The sequence below is a fragment of the Scyliorhinus torazame genome, chromosome 18 (genome assembly GCF_047496885.1).
Source record: "Scyliorhinus torazame isolate Kashiwa2021f chromosome 18, sScyTor2.1, whole genome shotgun sequence".
Taxonomy (NCBI): domain Eukaryota; kingdom Metazoa; phylum Chordata; class Chondrichthyes; order Carcharhiniformes; family Scyliorhinidae; genus Scyliorhinus; species Scyliorhinus torazame.
The window spans coordinates 162,092,641-162,117,452 of record NC_092724.1 but is presented as its reverse complement, the minus strand read 5'-3'; the positions used below and the strand labels follow the sequence as shown (position 1 = coordinate 162,117,452).

General features: G+C 44.7%; 1 protein-coding gene across 1 annotated transcript in view; it reads left to right on the top strand.

Annotated features, from left to right (window-relative positions):
* Nucleotides 1–24,812, top strand: part of suz12b (SUZ12 polycomb repressive complex 2 subunit b) — an 82,445-nt gene that overhangs the window by 35,041 nt on the left and 22,592 nt on the right. The window contains exons 4-10 of the mRNA XM_072483796.1: nucleotides 5,291–5,359; nucleotides 8,504–8,553; nucleotides 12,722–12,807; nucleotides 14,526–14,757; nucleotides 18,722–18,824; nucleotides 22,823–22,928; nucleotides 23,277–23,454. Of these exons, the coding sequence (XP_072339897.1) occupies nucleotides 5,291–5,359; nucleotides 8,504–8,553; nucleotides 12,722–12,807; nucleotides 14,526–14,757; nucleotides 18,722–18,824; nucleotides 22,823–22,928; nucleotides 23,277–23,454 (824 nt within the window). The remainder of the gene's footprint in view (nucleotides 1–5,290; nucleotides 5,360–8,503; nucleotides 8,554–12,721; nucleotides 12,808–14,525; nucleotides 14,758–18,721; nucleotides 18,825–22,822; nucleotides 22,929–23,276; nucleotides 23,455–24,812) is intronic.

The following is a 24,812-nucleotide window of genomic DNA, read 5'->3' as shown; positions in this document are numbered from 1 at the left end:
AATGAGCCTGGGACTTGAGTGTTGCTGGAGACTGACTTAGCATTTCAACACCAGTGCAATATCAGAAATTTGAGCCAGCGTGTTGCTTCATTCATTTCATTTTTATGCTGAAGATTTGTGCTCTGCTGGGGTGTGGTTTCACAGGTGCTGCCTGAACATTGATCCTTTGATATTTTTGTGTATCTTTGACGACTGGTATCGAGGTGTTTAATTCACAGCTGATCCTATTCTCATTTTGCACACCTATCGTGAGGGAATTCTCTTCCCAGGGGTTTTCCTGAGGCAGCGCTTCTATTGCCCCTTGGCTGAGATTATTAACTTGCCATAGTTTAATGATAAAGCCTGAACGTTCCAATCTGAATAAGTTTAACTACTCACTGGATAAACTTCTTGTATCTTGGGGTCTATAGTCAATAGATTTGAAATACAGTGTATATTTGCTTTAAATTTCTCACCCAAGTTTCTCCCACTACTGTCTCAATGTGAGCTAGGAAGTTATAACTGAACCTCCTTATATAAGTGCAAGTTAAATACATTCTCCAATCAGTGGTGTCTTTTGGCACCTCCCTGCTTCTTGGTTTGTTCTGTAAAGCAGTTCCTGTGCTCCAACCATCTCTTTCTGAAATAGTTGTGTTTTGCTACTGAACAATAAGTAATCAAATTCAATCTCTATTCTTATTTCAAAAGTTGTATGGTTGCAGCATTTCTTAGCACCACAGTTGCAGTCAGTGTTACGGGTTACGAGGTTTAGAACTCAAACTTTCTGCTTGAGACTAAAGATGAAAATTTACATTAACCTGTTAAGCTGGAAGTAGTCGAGTTAAGGAACAATAATATTTAGGTAAGCTGATTACTGGTCCCTGTACTTGTGGATGATTTTAATCTCTCTTTTACTAAACGACCTGGCAGAAGGAGCTGAAGGCACTGTTGCTAAGTTTGCAGATGATACAAAGATATGTAGAGGGACAGGTAGTATTGAGGAAGCAGGGGGCTGGCTGCAGAAGGACTTGAACAGGCTAGGAGAGTGGGCAAAGAAGTGGCAGATGGAATACAATGTGGAAAAGTGTGAGGTTATGCACTTTGGAAGGAGGAATGGAGGCATAGACTATTTTCTAAATGGAGAAATGCTTAGGAAATCAGAAGCACAAAGGGACTTGGGAGTCCTTGTTCAAGATTCTCTTAAGGTTAACGTGCAGGTTCAATCGGCAGTTAGGAAGGCAAATGCAATGTTAGCATTCATGTCAAGAGGACTAGACTACAAGAGCAGGGATGTACTTCTGAGGCTGTAACACGCCCTGGACAGGCACCATTTGGAGTATTGTGAGTGATTTTGGGCCTGTAACTGAGCAAGGATGTGCTGGTCCTGGAAACGGTCCAGAGGAGGTTCACAAGAATGATCCCTGGAATGAAGAACTTGTCGTAAGATGAACGGTTGAGGCCTCTGGGTCTGCACTCGTTGGAGTTTGGAAGGATGAGGGGAGATCTTATTGAAACTTACAGGACACTGCGAGGCCTGGATAGAGTGGATGTGGAGAGGATGTTTCCACTTCTAGGCAGAACTAGAACCAGAGGACACCATCTCAGACTGAAGGGACGATCCTTTAAAACCGAGATGAAGACTAATTTCTTCAGCCAGAAGGTGGTGAATCTGTGGAACTCTTTGCCGCAGAAGGCTGTGGAGTGTCTTTAAGACAGAGATGGACAGGTTCTTTATTAATAAGGGGATCAGGGTTATGGGGAGAAGGAAGGAGAATGGGAATGAGAAAAATATCAGCCATGATTGAATGGCGGAGCAGACCTGATGGGCCGAGTGGCCTAATTCTGCTCCTATGTCTTATGGAAAATCCTGTCTTGACAGGTTAGAGTTTTGTTCAGGGTGTAACTAGTAGGGTACATAATGGGCAACTGGTAGATGTCGTGTAGCTGGATTTCCAAAGGGCATTCAATAAGCTGTCAGAAGTTAATCGGCAAGATGGCTCATGGAGTTGGAGGCAACATTTTAGCATGGATAGAGAATTGATTAACTAAGCAGAGAATGGGCATAAAATGGGGCCTTTTCAAGTCAGCAGGTAGTTATAGTGGAGTTCAAGGATCAGAGCTGGGGCCTCAGCTATTTACAATCCACACAAATGACTTGGATGAAGAGGTGAGTAATGTATCAAAGCTTGCTGATGATACCAAGCTCGGTGGGAAGGCAAGCGGTGAGGAGGGACCGGCTGCAAGGAGATATAGAAGGTAAGTGGTCAACAAGTCTGCGTATAATGGAGGGAAGTGTGAAATTATTCACTTTTTGGTCATAAGAATAGGAAAGCAGGATATATTTTAAAAGGTGTGAAACTTGTCAGTGTTTTTTTTTTAAATAAACATTTTATTGAGGTATTTTTGGTATAATAGCAACAACAAAATAAACCATGTACATGAAACTATAAACATAGTGCAAAAGCCGTCTCCCTCCCTTACATGTCCCACCTTTATTAACCCCCTACTCTAAGCTAAACTACCCCCCCCCCCCCCCCCCCCCTGTTGACGATTAATTTTCCACGAAGAAGTCCGACGAACGGTTGCCATCTCCGGGCGAACCCTAACTGACCCTCTCAAGGCGAACTTGATCTTCTCCAAATAGAGAAAGCTAGCCATGTCCGATTGCCAGGTCTCCAACTTCGGGGGCTTTGAGTCCTTCCAAGCTAATAGTATAATAGTATCCATCTCCGAGCTACCAGGGAAGCAAAGGCCAGAAATTCTGCATCTTTCTGCTCCTGGATTCCCGGGTCTTCCGACACCCCGAAAATCACCACCTCTGGACTCAGTGCCACCCTTGATTTTAAAAAAACAAAAACAAATTTAGAGTACCCAATTCATTTTTTCCCAAATAAGGGGCAATTTTAGTGTGGCCAATCTACCTACCCTGCACATCTTTCGGTTGTGGGGGTGAAACCCACGCGAACACTGGGAGAATGTGCAAACTCCACAAGGACAGTGACCCAGAGCCAGAATCGAACCTGGGACCTCGGCGCCGTGAGGCAGCAGGGCTAACCCACTGCGCCACCGTGCTGCCCGCCACCCTTGTTTTTAACACCGTGGACATGACATCTGCAAACCCCTACCAAAATCCTCTGAGCTTCAGACATGCCCAGAACATGTGGACATGGTTCGCTGGTCCTCCCGCACATTTTGCACACCTATCTTCCACCCCAAAGAATCTGCTCACCTGGGCCACTGTCGTGTGAGCCCGATGAACGACCTTGAATTGTATCAGGCTGAGCCTGGCACATGTTGCGGACGCGTTGACTCTACTCAACGCGTCCGCCCATAGACCATCCTCTAGCTCTCCTCCCAGCTCCTCCTCCCACTTGCGCTTCAGCTCCTCGGTCTGCGTCTCCTCTGACTCCATAAGTTCCTTGTAAATGTCAGAGACGCTCCCTTCTCCTGCTCACCCTCTGGAAACTACCCTGTCCTGAATCCCCCTTAGCGGTAGGAGCGGGGAGGTTGACACCTATTTACGTATGAAATCCCGCACCTGCAGATACCTGAATTTGTTTCCCCTCGCCAACCCAAACTTCTCCTCCAGCGCCCTCATACTCTGAAAGCTCCCCTCTATAGACATATCCCCCATCCTCTCAATCCCTGCTCTCTGCCATATCTGAAACCCCCCATCCATACTTCCCGGGGCAAACCGGTGATTATTACAGATTGGAGACCAGACCGATGCTCCCTCTGCTCCCACATGCTTCCTCCATTGCCCCCAGACTCCCAGGGCCACCATCACCACGGGGTTGGTGGAATACCGCGCCGGCGGGAACGGCAGAGGCGCAGTTACCAACGCCCCCAGACTGGTGCCCTTGCATGAAGCCGCCTCCATATGCTCCCATGCTGACCTCTCCCCCACCACCCACTTCCTGATCATGGCTATATTCGCTGCCCAGTAATAGTTACTAAAATTTGGCAGCACCAGCCCGCCCTCTCCCCGACTCCGCTCAAGCATTACCTTCCTTACTCACAGGGTCTTTCCTGCCCAAACAAAGCTAGTGACCACTTTGTTGACCCGTTTAAAAAAGGACCGTGAAATAAAGATGGGGAGACATTGAAACAGGAACAGGAATCTCGGGAGGACCGTCATCTTCACCGTCTGCGCCCTCCCAGCCAGTGACAACGGAAGCGCGTCCCACCTCAGGGTCAGATTTAATTTATGCAGCCGGTCCCATTCCCGCGCCACTTGAATGCCTAGGTACCTAAAGCTTCCCCCTACTAATCTAAACGGCAGCTCCCCCAATCGCCTCTCCTGCCCCCTCGCCTGGACCATAAACATCTCACTTTTCCCCATATTTAGCTTGTACCCTGAAAACATACCCCGAAAACCGGCCAAATCCCCCTAGAATCCTCATGATTTCTTCCATCCCCTCAATTGGGTCCGATACATACAGAAGCAGATTGTCTGCATAGTGTGAGACTCTGTGCTCCAGCCCCCTCCAGCTTCTTGAGGCTCTCGGAGCAATTGCCAACGGCTCTATAGCTAGCGCGGACAACAGTGGGGAGAGGGGGCATCCCTGTCGCGTCCCCCGGTGCAGTCTAAAATATTCCGATGTTGTCCTATTCATCCGTACGCTTGCCACAGGAGCCTGATGCAGCAACATGACCCAGTCAATAAAGCCCCGCCCAAATCCAAACCGTCCCAGCACCTCCCACAGATAATCCCATTCTACCTGTTCAAAAGCCTTTTCTGCATCCATTGCGATCACAACCTCCACTTCCCTACCTTCCGGGGGCATCATGATCACGTTTAACAACCTTCTTACATTGGCCACCAACTGCCTACCCTTAACAAACCCTGTCTGGTCCTCCCCAATAACGTCCGAAACATAATCCTCAATCCTGGAGGACAAAACTTTGGCCAGCAATTTGGCATCCACATTCGACAGGGATATCGGCCTGGAGGACCCAAACAGCTCCGGCTTCTTGTCCCGCTTCAGACTCAGCGAAATTGTGGCCTGCAACATTGTCGGGGCATCACACTTTTTAGGGAGTTGGCCATGGAGAAATTGGCCACCTTGTTTCCTTTGTTGCAGAATTACTTGTTGGCCATAAAGCACTTTGGCACGTCCTGTGGCCACAAAAGGCACTATATAAATGGAAGTACTTTTCTTTCAAGTGGCACTGTTCAAACTGGCGAACAAAAGTGGAGTGGTGAATACAGTAATTGGTAGAAGTTTCACCTTCAAGATTTAGTAGCCTTGTTAACTTTCTGTGCCAACAGCTGATGCTAAATACATATATATTTTTTAAATTTCTGCAGGAAAACCTTTAAAGTGAACGATATGTTGGCCAAAGTGGAGAAGATGAGGGGAGAGCAGGAATCTCCCAGGTAAGTTGGTTTTATAACTCGTGAAAATATTGTGCATTTTGTTATGAGGTGTTGCTTGACCCTTAATTCACTGGAACTTTACCAGTACATCCAGCCTACTGTCATTGGATCAATATAGTGTTTTCCACCAGCTATCTGCAGAGGTGATCGAAAATAGTTGGCGGTGGGGAGAGAGCGAGAACAGGTTGTCAAGCGAAGGAACCATTCAACCATTGGCTTGCCAAATCTGTCGTGTGGCAAAATGTGCTTAATCGGCTGGCAAGCCCCTCAGTCAGGAGTTAATTAACGACCAGTGGGAACAGTGTATATATAGGCTGCAACTCTGGAGAATTGGGGAATAATTTTCCTTTGTTATACATAATACATTATGTTTGATCATTCTCCACATGTAATATTTTGTAGCTAGCAATTGCCAGTTTTATTTCTGAAAACTTGATTCAAATTGTGGTCTCAAACACATCTGACCCATTATTTTTCAGGTCAAATGTTTTTAAGCTAGAAATTATGTTTTGTAATTTTGAATAGCAAAAATGTAGCTTAATGATGAACCACTCCAGGGTATAATCAAATTCTGAATTATCCCCACTAATTGAAAATGCTGGTGGGATTGCTTTTTAAAAAAGCTTGACATACTTTTTTAGTTTTCTGTTGCCAAATGTTCCCATTTCATTGCCATATTGTGTGTAACTGAAACATTTTTACGATATGAGGTAATTGCTTATTTTAAAAAATAGATTGGCTGAAATTCCCTTTGTCTCTAGTAATTAGCAATTAATTAGCCCTTGAAAATAGAGCATTGTTCTGGTTGTTGCTGTCAGTTTAAAAAATACATTACATAATTAGTAGGTCTGAGGTTGTGCAATAATGCATCAGTGATTAAAAATTATTTTGTCCTTCTGGCAATAGGCTGAAAACTAGACATTTTGTTGTGGAACCTAAGCAATCTCCCTGGACAAAATTGAACATGTTCATTTAAAAAGAAATATTTCCAATTAAGGGGCAAATTAGCGTGGCCAATCCACCTACCCTGCACATCTTTGGGTTATGGGGGTGAGACCCACACAGACACGTGGAGAATGCACAAACTCCACACAGACAGCGATCCGGGGCCAGGATCGAACATTGGTCCTCGGTGCCTTGAGGCAGCAGCGCTAACCACTGTGCCCCCCTGAACATGTTCATGATGTGCAAGGACAGATATGGCTGTGATATCTTCAGCCTGGAGACTGTTAATGCTTTCTGTCAAATATGTGTGTGTAATATATGTGTGAACTGTACCCCTCGTGTTAATGCTTTGGGGTAAGTAGAGAAAGTTTGTAGCAGAGAATTAAATTTTCTGCATGCATCACACCATTGCTGAAACAAATTTTCTTGATCTGAACGAATCAATTTGGAGCTTGGAAGTACACTCCAGAAATTTGCGTCTCGTCATTCAACAAAGAACAATACAGCTCCGGAATAGGCCCTTCGACCCTCCAAGCCTGTACCGGTCATGATACCACCCGTGGCCAAAAGCCTTCTCACTTCCTAGTGACGTATCCCCCTATGCCCATCCCATCCATGTATTTGTCAAGATGCCTTTTGAGTGCTGTTAATGTATCTGCTTCACAACCTCCCCTGGCAACGCGTTCCAGGCACTCCCCACCCTCTGTGTAAAAAAAAAAAAAAAAACTGCCTTGCACATCGCCTCTAAACTTTGCCCCACGGACCTTAAACCTATGCCCCCTGGTGATTGACCCCTCCACCCTGGGAAAGTGTGTCTATCCATGCCCCTCATAACCTTGTAGACCTCTGTCGGGTCATCCCTCAACCTCCGTCGTTCTAATGAAAACAGTCCAAGTCTATTCAGCCTCTCCGCATAGCCAACACCCTCCAGACCAGGCAACATCCTGGTAAACCTCCTCTACACTCTCTACAAAGGCCTCCATATCCTTCTGGTAGGGTGGTGATTTGAAAGCGTGATCCATGCGCTGATTTTGTTTTTAATAATCAAAAGTGGGTCAAGATCCAATCCAGTTTTCCTCACTGTTAATTTTACAGTTTTCATTACTGTAAACTATACAGTGTATTTAAGTTAATTTTCCTCAAACTAATGATTCTGGATGCAAAGGTGGAAAAGGAAGTCCAGATGGAGAGCTGTTATGAAGGTGAATTTGCGGAAAACCAAGGAAGGACAAGAATGGAAATGTGAATAAAGGCATACGTTTGCACTGTTGCTTCACAGCACCAGGAATCCGGGTTTGATTCTCGGCTTGGGTCACTGTCTGTGCGGAGTCTGCACATTCTCCGGTTTCCTCCCACAAGTCCTGAAAGACGTGCTTGTTAGGTGAATTGGACATTCTGAATTCTCCCTCTGTACCCAAGCAGGCGCCAAGTGTGGCGAGTAGGGGATTTTCAGTAAACTTCATTGCAGTGTTAATGTAAGCCTACTAGTGACACAAGGAAAGATTATAATATTATTATTATTATTTTGATCAGGACTTGATAAAACTTAATGGACAATTGGCTTGTTCAGTATTGAAACTTGGAAAAAGACTTGCGACTCGACTAGCTCCTCTTTGGTTAAACAATCATATAGTATATTCTCTTGAACCGTAAATTTATTTATTTTGTTTAAAAACAAGAAAACTCTGTCCGGCATTTGTCTATATATCATATCTCCACTGCTCACTGGACAGTCTGTTCCACGTGTTCACCACCTTCCTATGAAGTAGTTAAATCTACACTATGAAGCATGTGCGATTGGACCAAAGCTAACCCCTTCAGTACCTAAACTTTCCTACCTTGGCATCTGGCCAGTGTGACTGACCTCATTGCTTGAGGCCAGCCTGTTCCTTTGTGATGTGTACATTCGGTAGATAGGGCAACTAAATTCACAGGAATTTATCTGGAGTTCTTATTAAACTACTAACTATAATTATTTTTTATACTTGCCAAATGTACTTGTAATTGGTTATGTAGAGTGAGTGCAGAACCCTGTCAGTATCAAGTTAAGAGTTGCAAAGCCAGCTGTTGGTGCTATTGCAAAGGTGAATCACCTTGTAAGGTGGATTGCACTGAGTGGCTGTGTTATGTAATGAGTTGCTGCTTGTGTACAAACATTCCTGAGCTGCAAGGAAATTAATTTTTTCAATTTCTCTCCAGTTTGACAGCTCATCTGCAACTTACATTTACTGGTTTCTTCCATAAAAACGGTATGTATGTTGGTTATACTGTTGGATACAGGGAAGTTGCTGGTTAAGTGGTATTGCTCAATTAGTAATAGATTGCAATCCCATACCATTCCGCCTACTGTGTCTTTGTCTAATATGTCTCCTCATCTGTTTTGTGGAGGCAGATGGAGGAGAGCTGCTTCATTTTTCTATCATTGTTTTCATGCTAACCATGTCATGTTTAACCAACTTTACTGTATGGCAAATGAAAATATGATGCATAGCTGTACAGGTGTCTCACTCGTGGTATTAAACAGAACAAGCCCACTATTTATTAACATGTCGTCTGGTTAGCTTACTGGGAGTAAATGAATTTCTTAATTCCCTTATGATTGGTAACTTTAGAATATGGACTTGCCACGTGGCTGGAATTAAATCCCATCTGTTATGTATGGTCTGAAAGTAGCCGTCTATAGTGCCATTTTGTAACTAAACTGCCAGTTTCTATAATTGTTTTCCATATAAAACTGCATTCAGTTCGACGGTGTTCGTGTATTCCTTTGGGAAGTTGACGAACAATTCTTAAAGACAAGTTAAGTAAGTTTTTGCAACTGTTTTGTTGGTTAAGGCAGTGAGTAGCTGAGCCATGAAGTTTATGTTTGGTTCAGCCAGATCCTCCGTAGTATTGGTGCTCCTGGAATTAAAAAAAGAAGTTTGGATCGCTATCCCATGACCCATGAAAGTAGATGATGTATGAGGGTAAGAGTACAGAGTCAGGCCCACCAATGTGCAATTTAATATGCTACTGTTTCCTCAGTGGAAGAAGGCAGAAAAGTGACTGGTGTCAATATCTTAGACATCTGCAGGAAATGTGGGGAGATGATGGCAAAAGAATAATGTGGTAGAAACCAATGAATAAAATGGGCAACAAAGTGAACAACCAACAGTAGTATTTAACTAAAGGAGGTTTCCAGTTGGTATTGTAATGTGTCAACATTCTTGCTTTGTGAATCAAGGCAGTTTTGGTTGAGCTTGTATATTTTTATTTAAAAAAAAAAAAAAAAATAACTTGAGTACCCAATTATTTTTTGTTCCAATTAAGGGGCAATTTAGCGTGGCCAATCCACCTACCTGCACATCTTTGGGTTGTGGGGGTGAAACCCACGCAGACACGGGGAGAATGTACAAACTCCACACGGACAGTAACCCGGGGCCAGGATTCGAACCTGGGTCTTCAGCGCCATAGGCACTGAGCCAGGTGCCGCCCTGGTTGACCTTGTATATTTGCAGAGTGGTGCTCCATTGTGATAAGATGCACATTGTTTGTCACAGGTTTCCAGTAAACCGATACTCTGATCACAAATCCAGGCATGCAGGATCTGCTGTGTGTCTTGAGAGTTGATCCAAAGGGTGAAGGAACTTGAGTGCATTGGGGAAATATTAATCTGATTTCCCTGGACAAGTTTAGTTATAACTCCTGCAGCACAAAGTTAAGCTCCAGGTTCTTAATCAATTGTTGAACAGTCTTTCCCTTGGCAGTAGCTTTGTGACTTCAACGACTCCCCCGCTCGCGGTCATTTAAGCGGCTCAGCAGAGCAGTGATGTATGGTATACTAAGTAATCATTAATGACGTACCGAACTGTGTATGCAACATCTTTATCTTTCAGCCATAAGAAAGTATATCCGGCATTCGTAGACCAGGTTGTCTTTACCCACCCTGTCTGGTCAGTTAACCATATGACCTATGCTACAGTTGAGAAGTCAACCCACTGAATGTGTCTATTTCCTAATGGTAGGCTGGGCCCTTTTGCATGATGACATACCCCATTTATCTGAGCCGATATCTGTTTCCCTGTGCCCATATGGTGACCTGAACTGGTAGTTACTCCCTATCCCATTTAATTGTCGTCATTCACGTCTGACACTGGACAGAATGCTGCCAGAGGTTTTAAACACAGGTGTGTTAACCAAGCTCAAGCTTTCCTTGTATGTCCATCAAGTTCTGGCAGAGCTTAACCTGTTATAAATAAGTGGGCAATTTCTTAATGTCCCTACAGTTACTTTGCCTTAATTAAGCTAATTATATACAGACCTGCAATTATACTCCATGTCCTTCTCTGTGGCCCAACTTGCTCATTGGAAAAGTATTTGACAAATTCTCTCTTAAAGTGTTGTGTTAAATATAAATTAGTTCTCAATAGTGTTATTAAATGTTGTATCATTCCCTTGCTTCTAATGGGTAGCTGTGTCCTTTTCACTCTCTGCTCCTAATAAAGCTGTTCTTTATTTCTGCAGATTTAAATCCATTGCAGCAATTGCAGAGGTCTGCAAATGTAATCTAAAGTATAATAATTTGCACTTGAAACTTCCTGGTGTTAAGAATTAGTTCAGAATGGAATGCAGTGTCATTATGGGAGGGATTCTCCACTCCCGCACCGAAGTACCCACGCCGTCGTGAACGCCGTCGAGGTTCACGACGGTGCGAAACGGCCCCTATCCCGACCGATTCAGGGCCCGATAATGGGCAAGGAGCTGGGCCGCGTCATCTACACGTGCCAGGCCTTGTCGCCGCTTAAAGGTGGCGCTGCATACATGACGCGGCCGGCGCCGCATAACTGCCGTCACCCGCACATGCGCGGGTTGGCCAGCACCAACCCGCGCATGCGTGGTTGCCGTCCTCTCCGAGTCCGCCCCGCAAGAAGATGGCGGACGGATCTTGTGGGGCCGCGGAAGGAAGGAGGTCCTCCTTCAGAGAGGACGGCCCGGCGATCGGTAGGCACCGATCGCGGGCCACCCCACATTTGAGGTACCCCCCAGTGCAGGATCCCCCCCCCCCCACCCCCCAAGCGTTCCCGCGCTGTTCCCGACGGCAGCGACCAGGTGTGGACGGCGCCGGGGGGAACCCGCCGTTTTGGGCTGGCCGCTCGGCCCATCCGGGCCTGAGAATAGCAGGGGTGCCGGAGAATCGCCATTTTGGGTGTCTCGGGTGATTCTCCGGCCCGCGGAACTCGACGGGGCCGTTCCCGCCGCTTGGGAGAATCGCGGGAGGGCGTCGGACCGGCATCGCGGGAAATTTTGGCGGCCCAGGCGATTCTCCCAACCGCCGCGGGAGTGGAGAATCGCGCCCTATATCTTTTATTTCAGCATTAAATTGGGCAGTCCTGCTTTAAATTTGCCACTGAGTAGTCAGCATATTATAATCTAAAATAGTTTGTGGCCTCCCAGGTTACAGCATCACCCGGGCAAAGAGATATACAGGGAACTTGTTACTTTGCCAATATCTCTCTACAGTTCAGATTGGAGTTGCAAGAGGGGTGATCATGGTGACTTTCTTTTTTGTATGTGTGCAAGTGCCAGCCTTACATTTAAAACCGATTGACAGTTTATGGGTTATGGGGAGAAGGAAGATTGGAGAAAAATGGAGATCAGCCATGATTGAATGGTGGAGCAGACTCGATGGGCTGAATGCCTAATTCTGCTCCTGTGTCCTTATGGTTCAGCTGAAATTTAATTTGCTGTGGAATGGCAGGTCTGACCTGGTGTCCTGATCTGTGGTGCAACATTTTTAAAATTCATTTGTGGGACATGGGCGTCGCAGGCTGTGCCAGCATTTATTGCCCATCCCTATTTGCCCTTGAGGGGCAGTTAAGAGTCAACCACATTGCTGTAGGGCAGATTTCCTGCTCTGAATTTGCCACTGAGTAATCAACATGTTGTAATCTAAAATAGTTCTGAACCAGATGGGTTTTTACGACAATTGACAATGGTTCCATGGTGGGCAGCACGGTGGCGCAGTGGTTAGCACTGCTGTCTCACGGCGCCGAGGTCCCAGGTTTGATCCTGGCTCTGGGTCACTGTCCGTGAGGAGTTTGTACATTCTCCCCATGATAAACGACAGTGGTTTCATGGTTATCACTAGACTTTTAATTCCAGATTTTGTTTATTAATTGAATTCAAATTTCACCTGCCACAGTGGCAGGATTTGTACTCTGAGTCTCTGGATCACTGGTCCGGTGACAATACCACTACGCCACCACCCCCCCAGAACAAATTCCTGTTTTAATTCCACTTGAATGATATATTTCAGTAGCATAAGCTACTTTTAGTCTTTCCTCGGAGATAAATCTTAGAATAGTACCATATTTAGATGAAATTGCTTTGTATCTTAATGAATTGGAACTTTTAACTCTCTTTGAATCTTTTTTGTAGAAAAGCCATCTCAAAACTCAGAGAACGAACAAAATTCTGTATCCCTGGAGGTGCTACTTGTTAAAGTCTGTCACAAAAAACGTAAGGTAGAGTATAGAGATCTTTAATTACCTTAACCTGGGATGCTTGTATCATTGTATATTGGGTAGTGGAAACTGGAACAGCTTTATAAACTTAATCTCCAATTCTGGTGAAGGTACTTGAGGATAAATAACAAAATATAATGTTTTGCTTGACTTGACTTTCTGGCAGTTCAGGGAGGGAGTTTCCTCAATGGATTGATTGTTTCTATTCAAATTATCGAAGGCCCTTGCCTCGATTGAACATTTAAACAGAAGTTTCAACTACACAATTATCTGAAGTCACCATAATCGGAGGCAAAGTTGCTTTAATGCGTGTGGCTTTTTATTTTGTTTAAATTTAGACTACCCAATTATTTTTTTCCAATTAAGGGGCAATTTAGTGTCGACAATTTACATACCCTGCACATCTTTGGGTTGTGGGCGTGAAATCCACGCAGGCACGGGGAGAATGTGCAAACTCCACACGGACAGTGACCAAGGGCCGGGATTCGAACCCGGATCCTCAGCGCCTTGGCAGCAGTGCTAACCACTGTGCCGCCGTGCTGCCCTAATGCGTGTGGCTTTAATAATTTAAAGGTATTTAAACTGACTTCAGATAATTGTTTAAACTTCTGTTTAAATCTTCAATCGAGGCAAGGGCCTTCGATTACTTGTATAGAAACAAGGTGTAGGGGAATGACAATGCTCATTTGGAGGGAGCACAGTACGCTAAACAGCTGGCGTGTAGTGCAGAACAAGACCAGCGCAGGTTCAATTCCCGTACCGGCCTCCCCGAACAGGCGCCGGAATGTGGCGACTAGGGGCTTTTCACAGTAACTTCAATGAAGCCTACTTGTGACAATCAGCGGTTATTATTATGTTGCAGACACATGGGCTGAATGGCCTCTTGCGCTGTAACAGTTCTGATTATGAAATTGAACCATTCAGCAAAATGACAAAGCTGTTTCAATCACGTTTTTTCTCATAATTTGCTGAATGCACCAACTCTTGCTGCGATACACTTTTATGGATGCCAATATCCCCCTGGTACTTGTTCCAAGTGCTTCTTTGTGTATGAGCTTAAAATGTTGTCAAAGCCAATCCCAAAGCAGTCTTCAACCCTTGTCACTACAAATGTGTTTTCTGACAGATGTTGCAGAAGTGAGGAGAAGCAAGAAAACCAGATGATTTCCCCTCTTTTTAAATTGCTGAATGTGAAGATGGTGTGCTACTTTCCGGTGTCTCTGGTATTCATTAATAGAATGGGGACGACATTGGCAAGGCCAGCATTTATTGGTCGACCTAGTATGGATATAGTTGTGAGCCACCTTGAAACAGTTGAGTGGCTTGCAGACAGCAATTAAGAGCCAGCCATATTGTTGAGCAAGGAGTCGCATGTAGGCCAGACAGGGTAAATGTTTCCGTACTTGTTTTAAGAACCGTGCCTAACTGACTAGTCACGTCTGATATCATTGGAAAAAGGAACAATTCTATGTGCTTGAATATTTTGGGCATTCTCTCCTCCTCCTGTTTACCCATCCACCCCCGCCCACGCTATCGTATTGGGGATTTCAGAATTGAAGATTGGTTGTCCGCAATAAATCACTTGCTCAAAACATTTATCACGGCTGCTGCCTTTGCAGCCTTGGTTTGATAGTTGAGCTTTAAGTATGTAATTTTATTTTTGCAAGTGTTGTTGCAATTTGTGCAGATAGTTCACTAACTTTTTGTCTCTTTTCAAGGATGTTAGTTGCCCTATCAAGCAAGTGCCTACAGGTAAAAAGCAGGTGCCTTTGAACCCAGACAACAGCCAATCCAAACCAGGCAATTGTCCTTCTCTAGCAGTCCCTAGCAACGAGTTTGAACCTAGCAACAGCCATATGGTGAAATCCTATTCATTGCTGTTCAGAGTGACCCGTCCGGGCAGGAGGGAAGTGAATGGACTGACCAATGGAGAGATCAATGAAAATATTGGTAAGTATGGCTTCTCATGAGGCTGGGATTGGATATTCATTCCAGCTGAAGGTTTAGTAAATTATTAGCATTGAAACTTTGGTCTGTACTAAATCATTAACATTCTGCTTATTCATAAAACTTGAATGTCATCTTTCTTTTCTGCAATAATTGTTCGTGCCTTTGTTTGGAAGCTGAAACCTTTCTTGTTGAAGGAACTGTTGAAATGTTACTTCAAATTCTCTATGTTGCTGTTCATTACATTATTGAAACCATCTTACGTTTGAAATTGCAAAAGTGAATAAGATTTTACCTTTATAGAGAACTTTTCGTAATTGGCTGTGAAGCACTTGAGATTAAGTCGTTTTGAACTGCAGTCACTATTTTTGAAAAGCAGGCAGCCAATTTGTGCACAGTAAGGCCCCAAAAGATGGAGATAAATGATCACTTTTGTTTTGGGGGTTATTCAAAGGGCAATAAATTTTCTGGTAGAAATTAATAGAGTTTCCTGCTTCAAGTGTGAGCGCTACCACAGATCTAAGGGTCGGTGTCTTCATGAAATCAGGTGTAAACTTTTTTGGTCAAGATCACCAGTAATCATAGTTTAGTGAAGACATTTTCAGTGATTTAGAGCACTTGGATTTAAAGTTATAAGTACTAGTTTAATATAATTTTCAGGAATACAGGTGTCTCTCTTAATATTTTTTTTTTAAAAAAATGTTTTTAAATTTAAAGTTCCCAATTAAGGGGCAATTTAGCGTGGCCAATCCACCTACCCTGCGCATCTTTGGGTTGTGGGAGTGAGACCCTCGCAGTCATGGGGAGAATGTGCAAACTCCAGACAGACAGAGTCCCGGAGTCGGGATCGAATCCTGGTCCTCGGCGCCGCGAGGCAGCAGTGAGCCACCGTGCCACCCGTGCTGTAACATTTTAAGTGCCTATCAATTTACTATTACTTTTCAGTAAGGCTTGTCTCAAATGTATGAGCCACTGCACTTCATTTAACACACTATTTCACCAGCCCCTTTAAACGCATATTGCCACCACTTTTTGACACCACCAGGAATAAGAACTTGTGTGCATGTTTACAGATTCAGATTCTGTTCTGGTAATTCAGTGTGGAGTCAACAGTGGGTGTAATTTGGAGCAGGGAAACTGTGATGATCAAACGGGCCAGCCAGTTTTTCGGTGACTGTTTCCCACCTCTTATGTTCTCTCGCCTCCTTGAGGGATAAGCCTTATTACTTTTTTCTTGGCCTTGGACTTATTGAATAGCTTAGACACAATACTGATCAGGAGTAGACTAAAATGTCAGTTTCTTGCCTGCCTGTTGTTCGGTAATTACGTTCTGAAGAACTAGTTTATAACTCGTTCTTGTTGAGGCACAGGTATCACACATAGGACCATTCAAACTCCTGGAAAGCAGCATATTAATTTTTTGTGGTAAATGGGGTTGAACTTGCTGCCGGCATTATGACTTTTAAAATAAATTTTTTTTTTTAATTGTCCTCCTTTTTCACATTTTCTCCCAAATTTACACCCACCAACAGTAATCAGTAACAAATATGTCAATCCCCATATCAATAACAACGGTCCCATCGTCCCACCAAACCCCAAACATTAGCCCGCATGTTCACACAAACAAATGACAAAAAAGGAATTAGGGATCACCCATAATCACCATTAACACACACAGCCCCCCTCCCCATAACCCTCCTAGCCACATGCCCCAACTAATGTTCGATGTTATCCACTTCTTGAAAGTGCATAATGAATAATGTCCATGAATTGTAGAACCCCTCTTTCCTTCCCCTCAGTTCAAACTTAACCTTCTCAAGAGTCAAGAATTCCAACAGGTCCCCCCACTACGCCAGGGCACAGGGTGGAGAGGTTGCTCTCCAACCCATCAGGATCCGCCTTCGGGTGATCAACGAGGCGAATGCTACAACATCTGCCTCTGCACCCGTTTCCAACCCTGGCTGGGCCGACACCCCGAATATGGCCACCCACGGGCCCGGGTCCAGTTTCACGTGCACCACTTTCGAAATTACCCTACTTTGACAGGACCAAAACATATGAACGTGATTAGCCCCCCCCCCCGCCCACCCGCAACGTTCACCCACATCTTCTACTCCTTCAAAGAATCGGCTCATCCTCGCCCTTGTGAGGTGTGCTCTGTATACCACCTTCAGCTGTATCAGCCCCAACCTCGCGCACGAGGTGGAGGCATTCACTCTCCAAAGCACCTCACACCAGAACCCCTCCTCTATATCCTCTCCCAACTCTTCCTCCCACTTTGCTTTGATCCCTTCCAGTGGTGCCTTCTCCTCTTCCAAAATAGCTCCGTAAACCACCGACACTACCCCCTTCTCCAGTCCCCCTGTCGTCAGCACCTCCTCCAGCAATGTGGACGACGGCTCCACCGGGAAGCTCTGTATGTCCTTTCTGGCAATATCTCGAACCTGTATGTATCTAAACATTTACCCTGTTCCAGCCTGTACTTCGCTTTCAGCTCCTTCAATCCTGCAAATCGACCCCCAAGAAACAAATCTTTTAGTGTCTTAATCCCCTTCTCCTCCCATTTCCGAAAATTTCCAATCCCACCTCCCTGGCTGAAATCTGTGGTTCCCCCGAATCGGCAATTCTGCCCCCAACCCGAAGTGTTGGTGAAACTGCCTCCAAATTCTCAATGAAGCTATTATTACTGGACTCCCTGAGTATTTCCCCGGGGCTTTCGGGAGCGGCACTGTTGCCAGTGCTTTCAGTCCCGACCCCCTACACAAACTCTCCTCCATTCTGACCCACTGGGAATCAACCCCTCTGACCCAGCTCCGCACCTTCTCCACATTCACTGCCCAGGAGTAATACATTAGGTTCGGAAGACCCAAACCCCCTGCCTGCCTTCCCCTCTGTAGCAGCACCTTTCTAACTCTGGCCACCTTCCTTCCCCATATGAACGAAGTAATCCTTCCCTCAATCTCTCTGAAAAAAGCCTTTGGCAGGAAAATTGGCAGGCATTGAAAAATAAACAGAAATCGCGGCAACACGTTCATTTTAACCGCCTGTACCCGACCCGCCAGTGACAGAGGGAGACCATCCCACCTTGCGGGCACCCCCAGGTACCTAAAGTGAGTCCCTGCCCTACAGAATGGCAGCCACCCCCGCCCCGATACCCCAAGAAAGACCCAAACACTCGAAGCAACTCCAATATTCCCCCTATCGACACACTCGGTTCCGACACGTATAACAGCAAGTCATCGGCATATAAGGACACCCTGTGCTCTCTCTCTCTTCTCTCTCTTCTCTCTCTCTCTCTCTCTCTCTCTCTCTCTCTCTCTCTCTCTCTCTCTCTCTCTCTCTCTCTCTCTCTCTCTCTCTTCCCCCCCCCCGCACTATTCCTTTCCATACCCCCGAACTTCTTAATGCGATGGCCAACAGCTCAATCGTGAGTGCAAACAGCAGGGGGGACATGGGACATCTCTGCCTAGTCCCATGGTGGAGAGAAAAGTATCTCTTGCTGATGTTATTTGTGCGGACATCCACCCTCGGCTCCTTATATCGTAGCTTTACCCAGTTCACAAATTTTGGTCCAATCCCAAACCGCTCCAGAACTGCCATCAAGTACCCCCATTCTACCCGGTCAAACACCTTCTCAGCGTCCAATGCCACAACCACCTCTGTTTCCTTCCCTTCTGCCGGTGCCATAACGGCGTTCAATACCATTCTAACGTTTGAAAAGAGCTGCCTCCCTCTCATGAACCCCGTCTGATCTTCACCTATCACCTTTGGGAGGCACTCCTGGGCATTATGATTTAATGCAATTTTAGTTTCTATACTACTGAATATGGTCACACTAAACTTTTTCTGGAAGGTTTACATGCATGTTCTTCGAAACAAATGCATCAGCGTGCTGTTCTGATAACCTGATATTACGGCAGAATTGTAACTGAAATCACCACTTCTGATGTGGGGCTTTTGTTTTTAGAAGTAACAGATGAGCTTCCTAGTAGGCGAAAGCGAAATTCGTCTCACAAAGATGATGGGGAGAAAACCTTTGTAGCTCAGATGACCGTCTTTGATAAAAATAGGTAAGAACACAGCAAAGCTGTCAGTGTGGAGTCCAGGTGAAAGGGGTGTATGTATTTTTTTGAAATAAATTTAGAGTACCCAGTTCTTTTTTTCCCAATTAAGGGACAAATCAGTGTGGCTAATTCACCTATGCTGCTCATCTTTTTGGGTTGTGGGTGTGAGACCCACACAGACACTGGGAGAATGAGCAAACTCCACACAGACGGTGGGCCTTAATGGAACATGGGTCCTCTGCCCCATGAGGTAGCAGTACTAACCACTGTGCCGCCCTGGGGTGTATGTATTCTGATTCTGCTTTAACTTCCAGGGGCTGGTTTAGCTCAGTGGGCTAGACAGCTGGTTTGTGATGCAGAACAAGGCCAGCAGAGTGGGTTCAATTCCCGTACCAGCTGAGAATTCTGAATTCTCCCGCCGTGTACCCGAACATTCGCTGGAATGTGGCGGTTAGGGGCTTTTCACAGTAACTTCATTGCAGTGTTAATGCAAGCCTACTTGGGACAATAAAAAAATTATTATGTTAGTATTACATTCCATATTCATGAGTAGCACAAGCTAAACCAGGCATGTAGAAACTTATAAATCACAATTTCAAGATGGGTTTTGATCCGAAGTGATTGGCTGTGACTATTTCCTTTGGCAGATTGTTCCATTGTGGGACTGTCCTTGGGAAGAAAGCTTATTGATGCACTGTCTTGGGAAGACATGGTCTCTGTAGTTTTTGTGGATGGCTACCTAATGTTTTGTCTATATTTTGGAATATTTGTCCGTTTTAAAATAAAAGACACAGTTTCTGTCTTTGATAGAAAGTACTGCAGTTAGTCTGATTTGAAATGAAAAATGAAAATCGCTTATTGTCACAAGTAGGCTTCAATGGAGTTACTGTGAAAAGCCCCTAGTCGCCATATTCCGGTGCCTGTTCGGGGAGGCTGTTACGGGAATTGAACCATGCTGCTGGCCTGCCTTGGTCTGCTTTCAAAGCCAGTGATTTAGCCTTGTGCTAAACAGCCCCTTTGCGAAGGAAAGATCATAAAAGCATAGAATCCCTGCACCGCAGAAGGAGGCCATTCGGCCCACCGAGTCTGCAACGACCCTCTGAAAGCGTACCCTGTCCAGGCACACTTACCCCGCCCTATCCCCTAATCTAACCTGCACATCTTTGGGCACTAAGGGGTAATTTAGCATGGCCAATCCACCTAACCCGTACATCTTTGGACTGTGGGAGGAAACTGGAGCACCCGGAGGAAACCCATGCAGACACTGGGAGAACGTGCAAACCCCACACAGACAGCAGTGCTAACCAGTGTGCCATCGTGCGTTTATTATGTGCTTGCCTTTTTAATAGGTTACTCACATAAGGACGCTGAATAGTGCTTTCTTTGAGTATACATTGGATTGGCAAGCTTCTGTGTAAAACATAGGAAGAGCAAGTTCTTGCAATATTTATTCCTAAATCTAATGAAGGAGAAATTGATCATAAGCACTTGCACTTAGCCAAGAGGTTAGCAGTAGTCTTGAATGGTTGTCCACTCAACTCCATCAGCATCATTTTAACTGCTAGGGAAGTGATCATGGTGTTGAAATTCTGCTTAAACTACTTCAGTTTGCAGATTGCATTCATCATGCAGGAATGTAGAACACTACTGAATTTGCTGCTGTCCACAGAGGTAATTATTGAACCCTGAGCCAGAGAGAGTGAAATCAGCCCGGGGTTTTCTGCTTTTGATGTGTGACAATCGCTGTGGGAATGTGTGCATCACCTCTGGGTGAACATGAGATTAGTTTTGGCTGTGCTTGCATGTTGAGGTAGTGATCTCTGTTTATAGTTTGTTATTCAAGACTACCATAAAGTCGTTGCCGCAATGCCCCAGATCTCCCATGTCCTATAGGAGTAGTTCTCTTCTTTGTCTAATTTTCTGAAATTATTGTTAATGCTGGATAGAAAAATGTGCATGTATAATATAATGGAATTTAGAAATGTATGAACCTAATAGAGGAGGGGATAGGCTGTTTCCAGTGCAAATTCAGTTTAGGTTTTCACAAGTTTGAGCGTAAGCAAATGTGGAATTTTCAATTGGAGAGAACGTAATTTTCGGGGTTAATAATTGTAAATCTTCCTCATGACATCTTCTTTAAAAAATGATTTTTCAGTTGTGCCTCTCCATATTCGAGCAATCAGTTTTGCCAAAATCACTCGAGTTGTTGATCTATTGAAAGCAATGACAGATGTATGATAAATAGCTGCGGGGGGGGGGGGCGGATACATTCACTGCTGGACAATGAAGCCCCTCTACTGGGCATGGACCCGGCTGGAGAGCCAGCCATTCCACAGATTTATTGGGTATTTCAAGCATTCCAGTAAATTTCGCCCACCACACACATGCCAGTTGCATAAGATAAGTTCATAAGATACAGGAGCAGAATTAGGCCATTCGGCCCATCGAGTCTGCTCCACCATTCTATCATGGCTGATACGTTCCTCATCTGCTACCTACAATGTTACAGGCCAAGACCTGGATTGCGAAATCAGCCAGAGCACCTCCTCCCTAGAACACATGACCTAGGAGCGGGAGTTGGCAATTTAGCCTCCCGAGCCTCGCCCTCAATGTGATCATGGCTGATCCCATCCTGGCCTCAACTCCACCGTCCTGCCCATTCTCCATAACCTTTCAACCCATTCCCAATCAAAAATCTGTCTAACTCCTCAAATTTACTCGTTGTTCCTGCATCCACTGCACTCTGGGGAAGCAAATTCCACAGATTCGCAACCCTTTGGGAAAAGTAGTTTTCCCTTAAATCTTTTTTAAATTTGCCACCTCTTGTTCTAAGATTATGACCTTAATTTAAGATTATGACCTTAAGAGGAAGCATCAGCTCCACGTCTACTTTATCCATACCTTTTAACATCTTGAATACCTCAATTAGTTCTCCACTCATTCCTCTAAACTCTAGAGAGGCCTAAACTGTTCAATATCTCCTCATACGACAAACCCTTCATCTCTGGAATCAATCTAGTGAACCTCCTCTGAGCTGCCTCCAATGCCACTACATCTTTCCTCAAATAAGGGGACCAAAACTGTGCACAGTACTCCAGGTGCGGTCTGACCAATGCCGTGTACAGTTGCCACAGCACTTCCTTACCTTTGTAGTTAGTTCCTTTTGCTATAAATGCCAATATTCCATTTGCTTTCCTTATTATCTTTGCACCTGCACGCTCGTTTTCTGTGATTCATGCATGAGGACACCCAGATCCTTCTGCATCGGAGCACCCCAAAGTCTCTCCCCATTTAGAAAGTTGCCGTTTCATTTTTTCCTACCAAAATGCATGACCTCACACTTATCCACATGAAACTCCATCTGCCACATTTTGGCCCACTCTCCTAACCTATCTATCCATTTGTAAGGTTCTTATTTCCTCATTGCAACTTACTGTCCCACCTGTGCCCTCTGCAAATTTGGCTATAGAACCTTCTATCCCTGTATCCAAGTCGTTAATATAGATTGTAAATAGTTGGGGCCCAAGGACCGAACCCTGTGACACCCCACTAGTTACATCTTGTCATCCAGAAAAAGACCCATTTATCCTGACTCTCTGTCTCCTGTACGTCAACCAGTTTTCCATCCAAGCTAATAAATTATCCCTCATCCCATGTGATCTCACCTTGTGAATTAACCTTCTTTGCGGCACCTTATCAAACGCCTTCCGGAAGTCCAGATATACTACATCTACAGGATCCCCATTATTTCTGGGTGGAATTATCAAACTACTCGTGGTGGGCCGGCATCAGTAGAAAACTGGATTTGATTTGAGCATGGGGGTGGCAGACGTTATTACTGACTGCATCACCCATTTGTTTTTGAATTTTAAAATCCCATTAGTCGAAAGGAGTTGTCTATCTTCAACCATGTGTGGGAAACACTGCTCACTGTCGTCACTGTTAGTAACCGGAATTTGTACAGATCGTTGTGGTCCTGTGAATCTAACAGTGTTGATTTGCAGGCGGTTGCAGCTCCTTGATGGGGAGTATGAAGTAGCCATGCAGGAAATGGATGAATGCCCTGTGAGCAAGAAAAGAGCAACTTGGGAAACCATTTTGGATGGGAAGGTGTGTATTTTACCCCCCCCCTGGTCATTTCACCTCCATGTTGCAGTGCTGAATCGGTGTTTTCGAATACGTTTTTGCTGTGATCGACTGCTGGCCTCTTGACTGTTAGATTTTCAACTTGCTGCATAGGCATAAAGCTGACATTTCGTATCCGTTGCTTGTTTTCTTTTACATTTCCATTGTTGGCTGACCATCTCGCGTTGCAGTTTTTACACTGGCAAAAAGTTGAAAGTCTGCGCCAGGATTTCTGTTCTGATGTGAGACTCTGCTTGTGACTATTTTGAAAGTTAGTAATAGTGACTATCAAAAAGTTTTTTGTTCTAATTAACATCTTGGTTTATTTTACAGCGGTTACCTCCTTTTGAAACCTTTTCTCAGGGTCCTACACTCCAATTCACCCTTCGATGGACGGGAGATGCTGCGGACAGATCCACGGCACCAGTTGCTAAGCCTCTTGCAACTCGCAATACAGATACCATAGCTGCAGAGACCAAGCTCAACTTGGTGAAACCAGCACAGACCCTTGGTAAGAACCACCAGCAAACATGAGATATGCTGCAGAATCTACTGCTCTTCAATTCGTAAAAGGTCTCATTTTCACTCCTGTATGCCAGCTGTAAATGGCTGTTTGAGTTATAGATTTGTTTTTTCTTTAATATAACTTTAGAGTACCCAATTATTTTTTTTTCCAATTAAGGAGCAATTTAGCGTGGCCAATCTACCTAGCCTGCACATCTTTGGGTTGTGGGGGTGAGAACCACGCAAACACAGGGAGAATGTGCAAACTCCACAGACAGTGACCCAAGGCTGGGATTTGAATCCGGGTCCTTAGTGCCATGAGACAGTAGTGCTAACCACCGCGCCACCTTGCTGCCCTGAGTTACAGATCGATCATGGTCTAATTCAAATGATTGAACAAGCCCAGATGGTCCGAACGGGCTACTCTAGTCTCATGCTCTGCAGGAAAGGATTTGCTCCCCCATCATTGAGTTCATGCATTTTGTTATAAACATTATTCTTTTTGGTACCTATTGGCCATATCTCGTTGCCCTGAGAAGGTTGTGGTGGGGTACTTTATGGCGATTTGATACAACTGAGTGGCTCATTCGACCACTCAAAGGCAGTTGAAGTTGTGTAAGACTGGAGCCACATAGACACAGACCAGTCGTCTTAAGACATTGGTCAGCCAGGTGGGTTTTTACAAGTTTCGTGAACACTGTTGCTGATTGATACACGCCTTTTACTTCCAGATTTTTAAAACATCGCTTAAAATTGTCAAATAGCTATTGGTAGGATTTGAACCCTTGTGACTACAATCTAGTGTCGAATGAAGGCATTTCTCAAGGGTTGAGAAGTGGTTTCAGGCCCCCCCCCCTTTCTGGGTTATAAGCAGACCTCCGATTGACATAAAAGTGTGCCCGCATGCATTATTTTCCAGGGCATCTGTAACTTCAATACAAATTAAGTAATTTTGCATTTAGCAGGAAATGTATGGGATGTCTGTAGAAAGCTGCTGCTTGTAGTCTAAGGAAAGAGAAATTGCATTTTATGTGGCATCTTTCATGTCCTTGGCCTGTGGTTTCACGACCGTTGAATTAGTTTTGAAGTGCAGTGAGCATCATTGTTGGTAAACATGGCCAGTTTGTGCGCAGACATCTCCACCAACAGCAATGAGGCAAATGACCAGTTGATCTCCTTTGCTGATGCTGATTAAGGAGAAGTGGAGCGGAGACCACTGAGCCAAACTGACCATTACTGCAGGCACAGACTGAAGTACAATTGCTTTGTATTAATGCATGCTTTGCACACTAGTGTCTAATTTGAATTGCAGTTAATGGTTTCTCGTGTAGAATTGTTTAGTTTAGCAGTTCAAATGTTTCGATG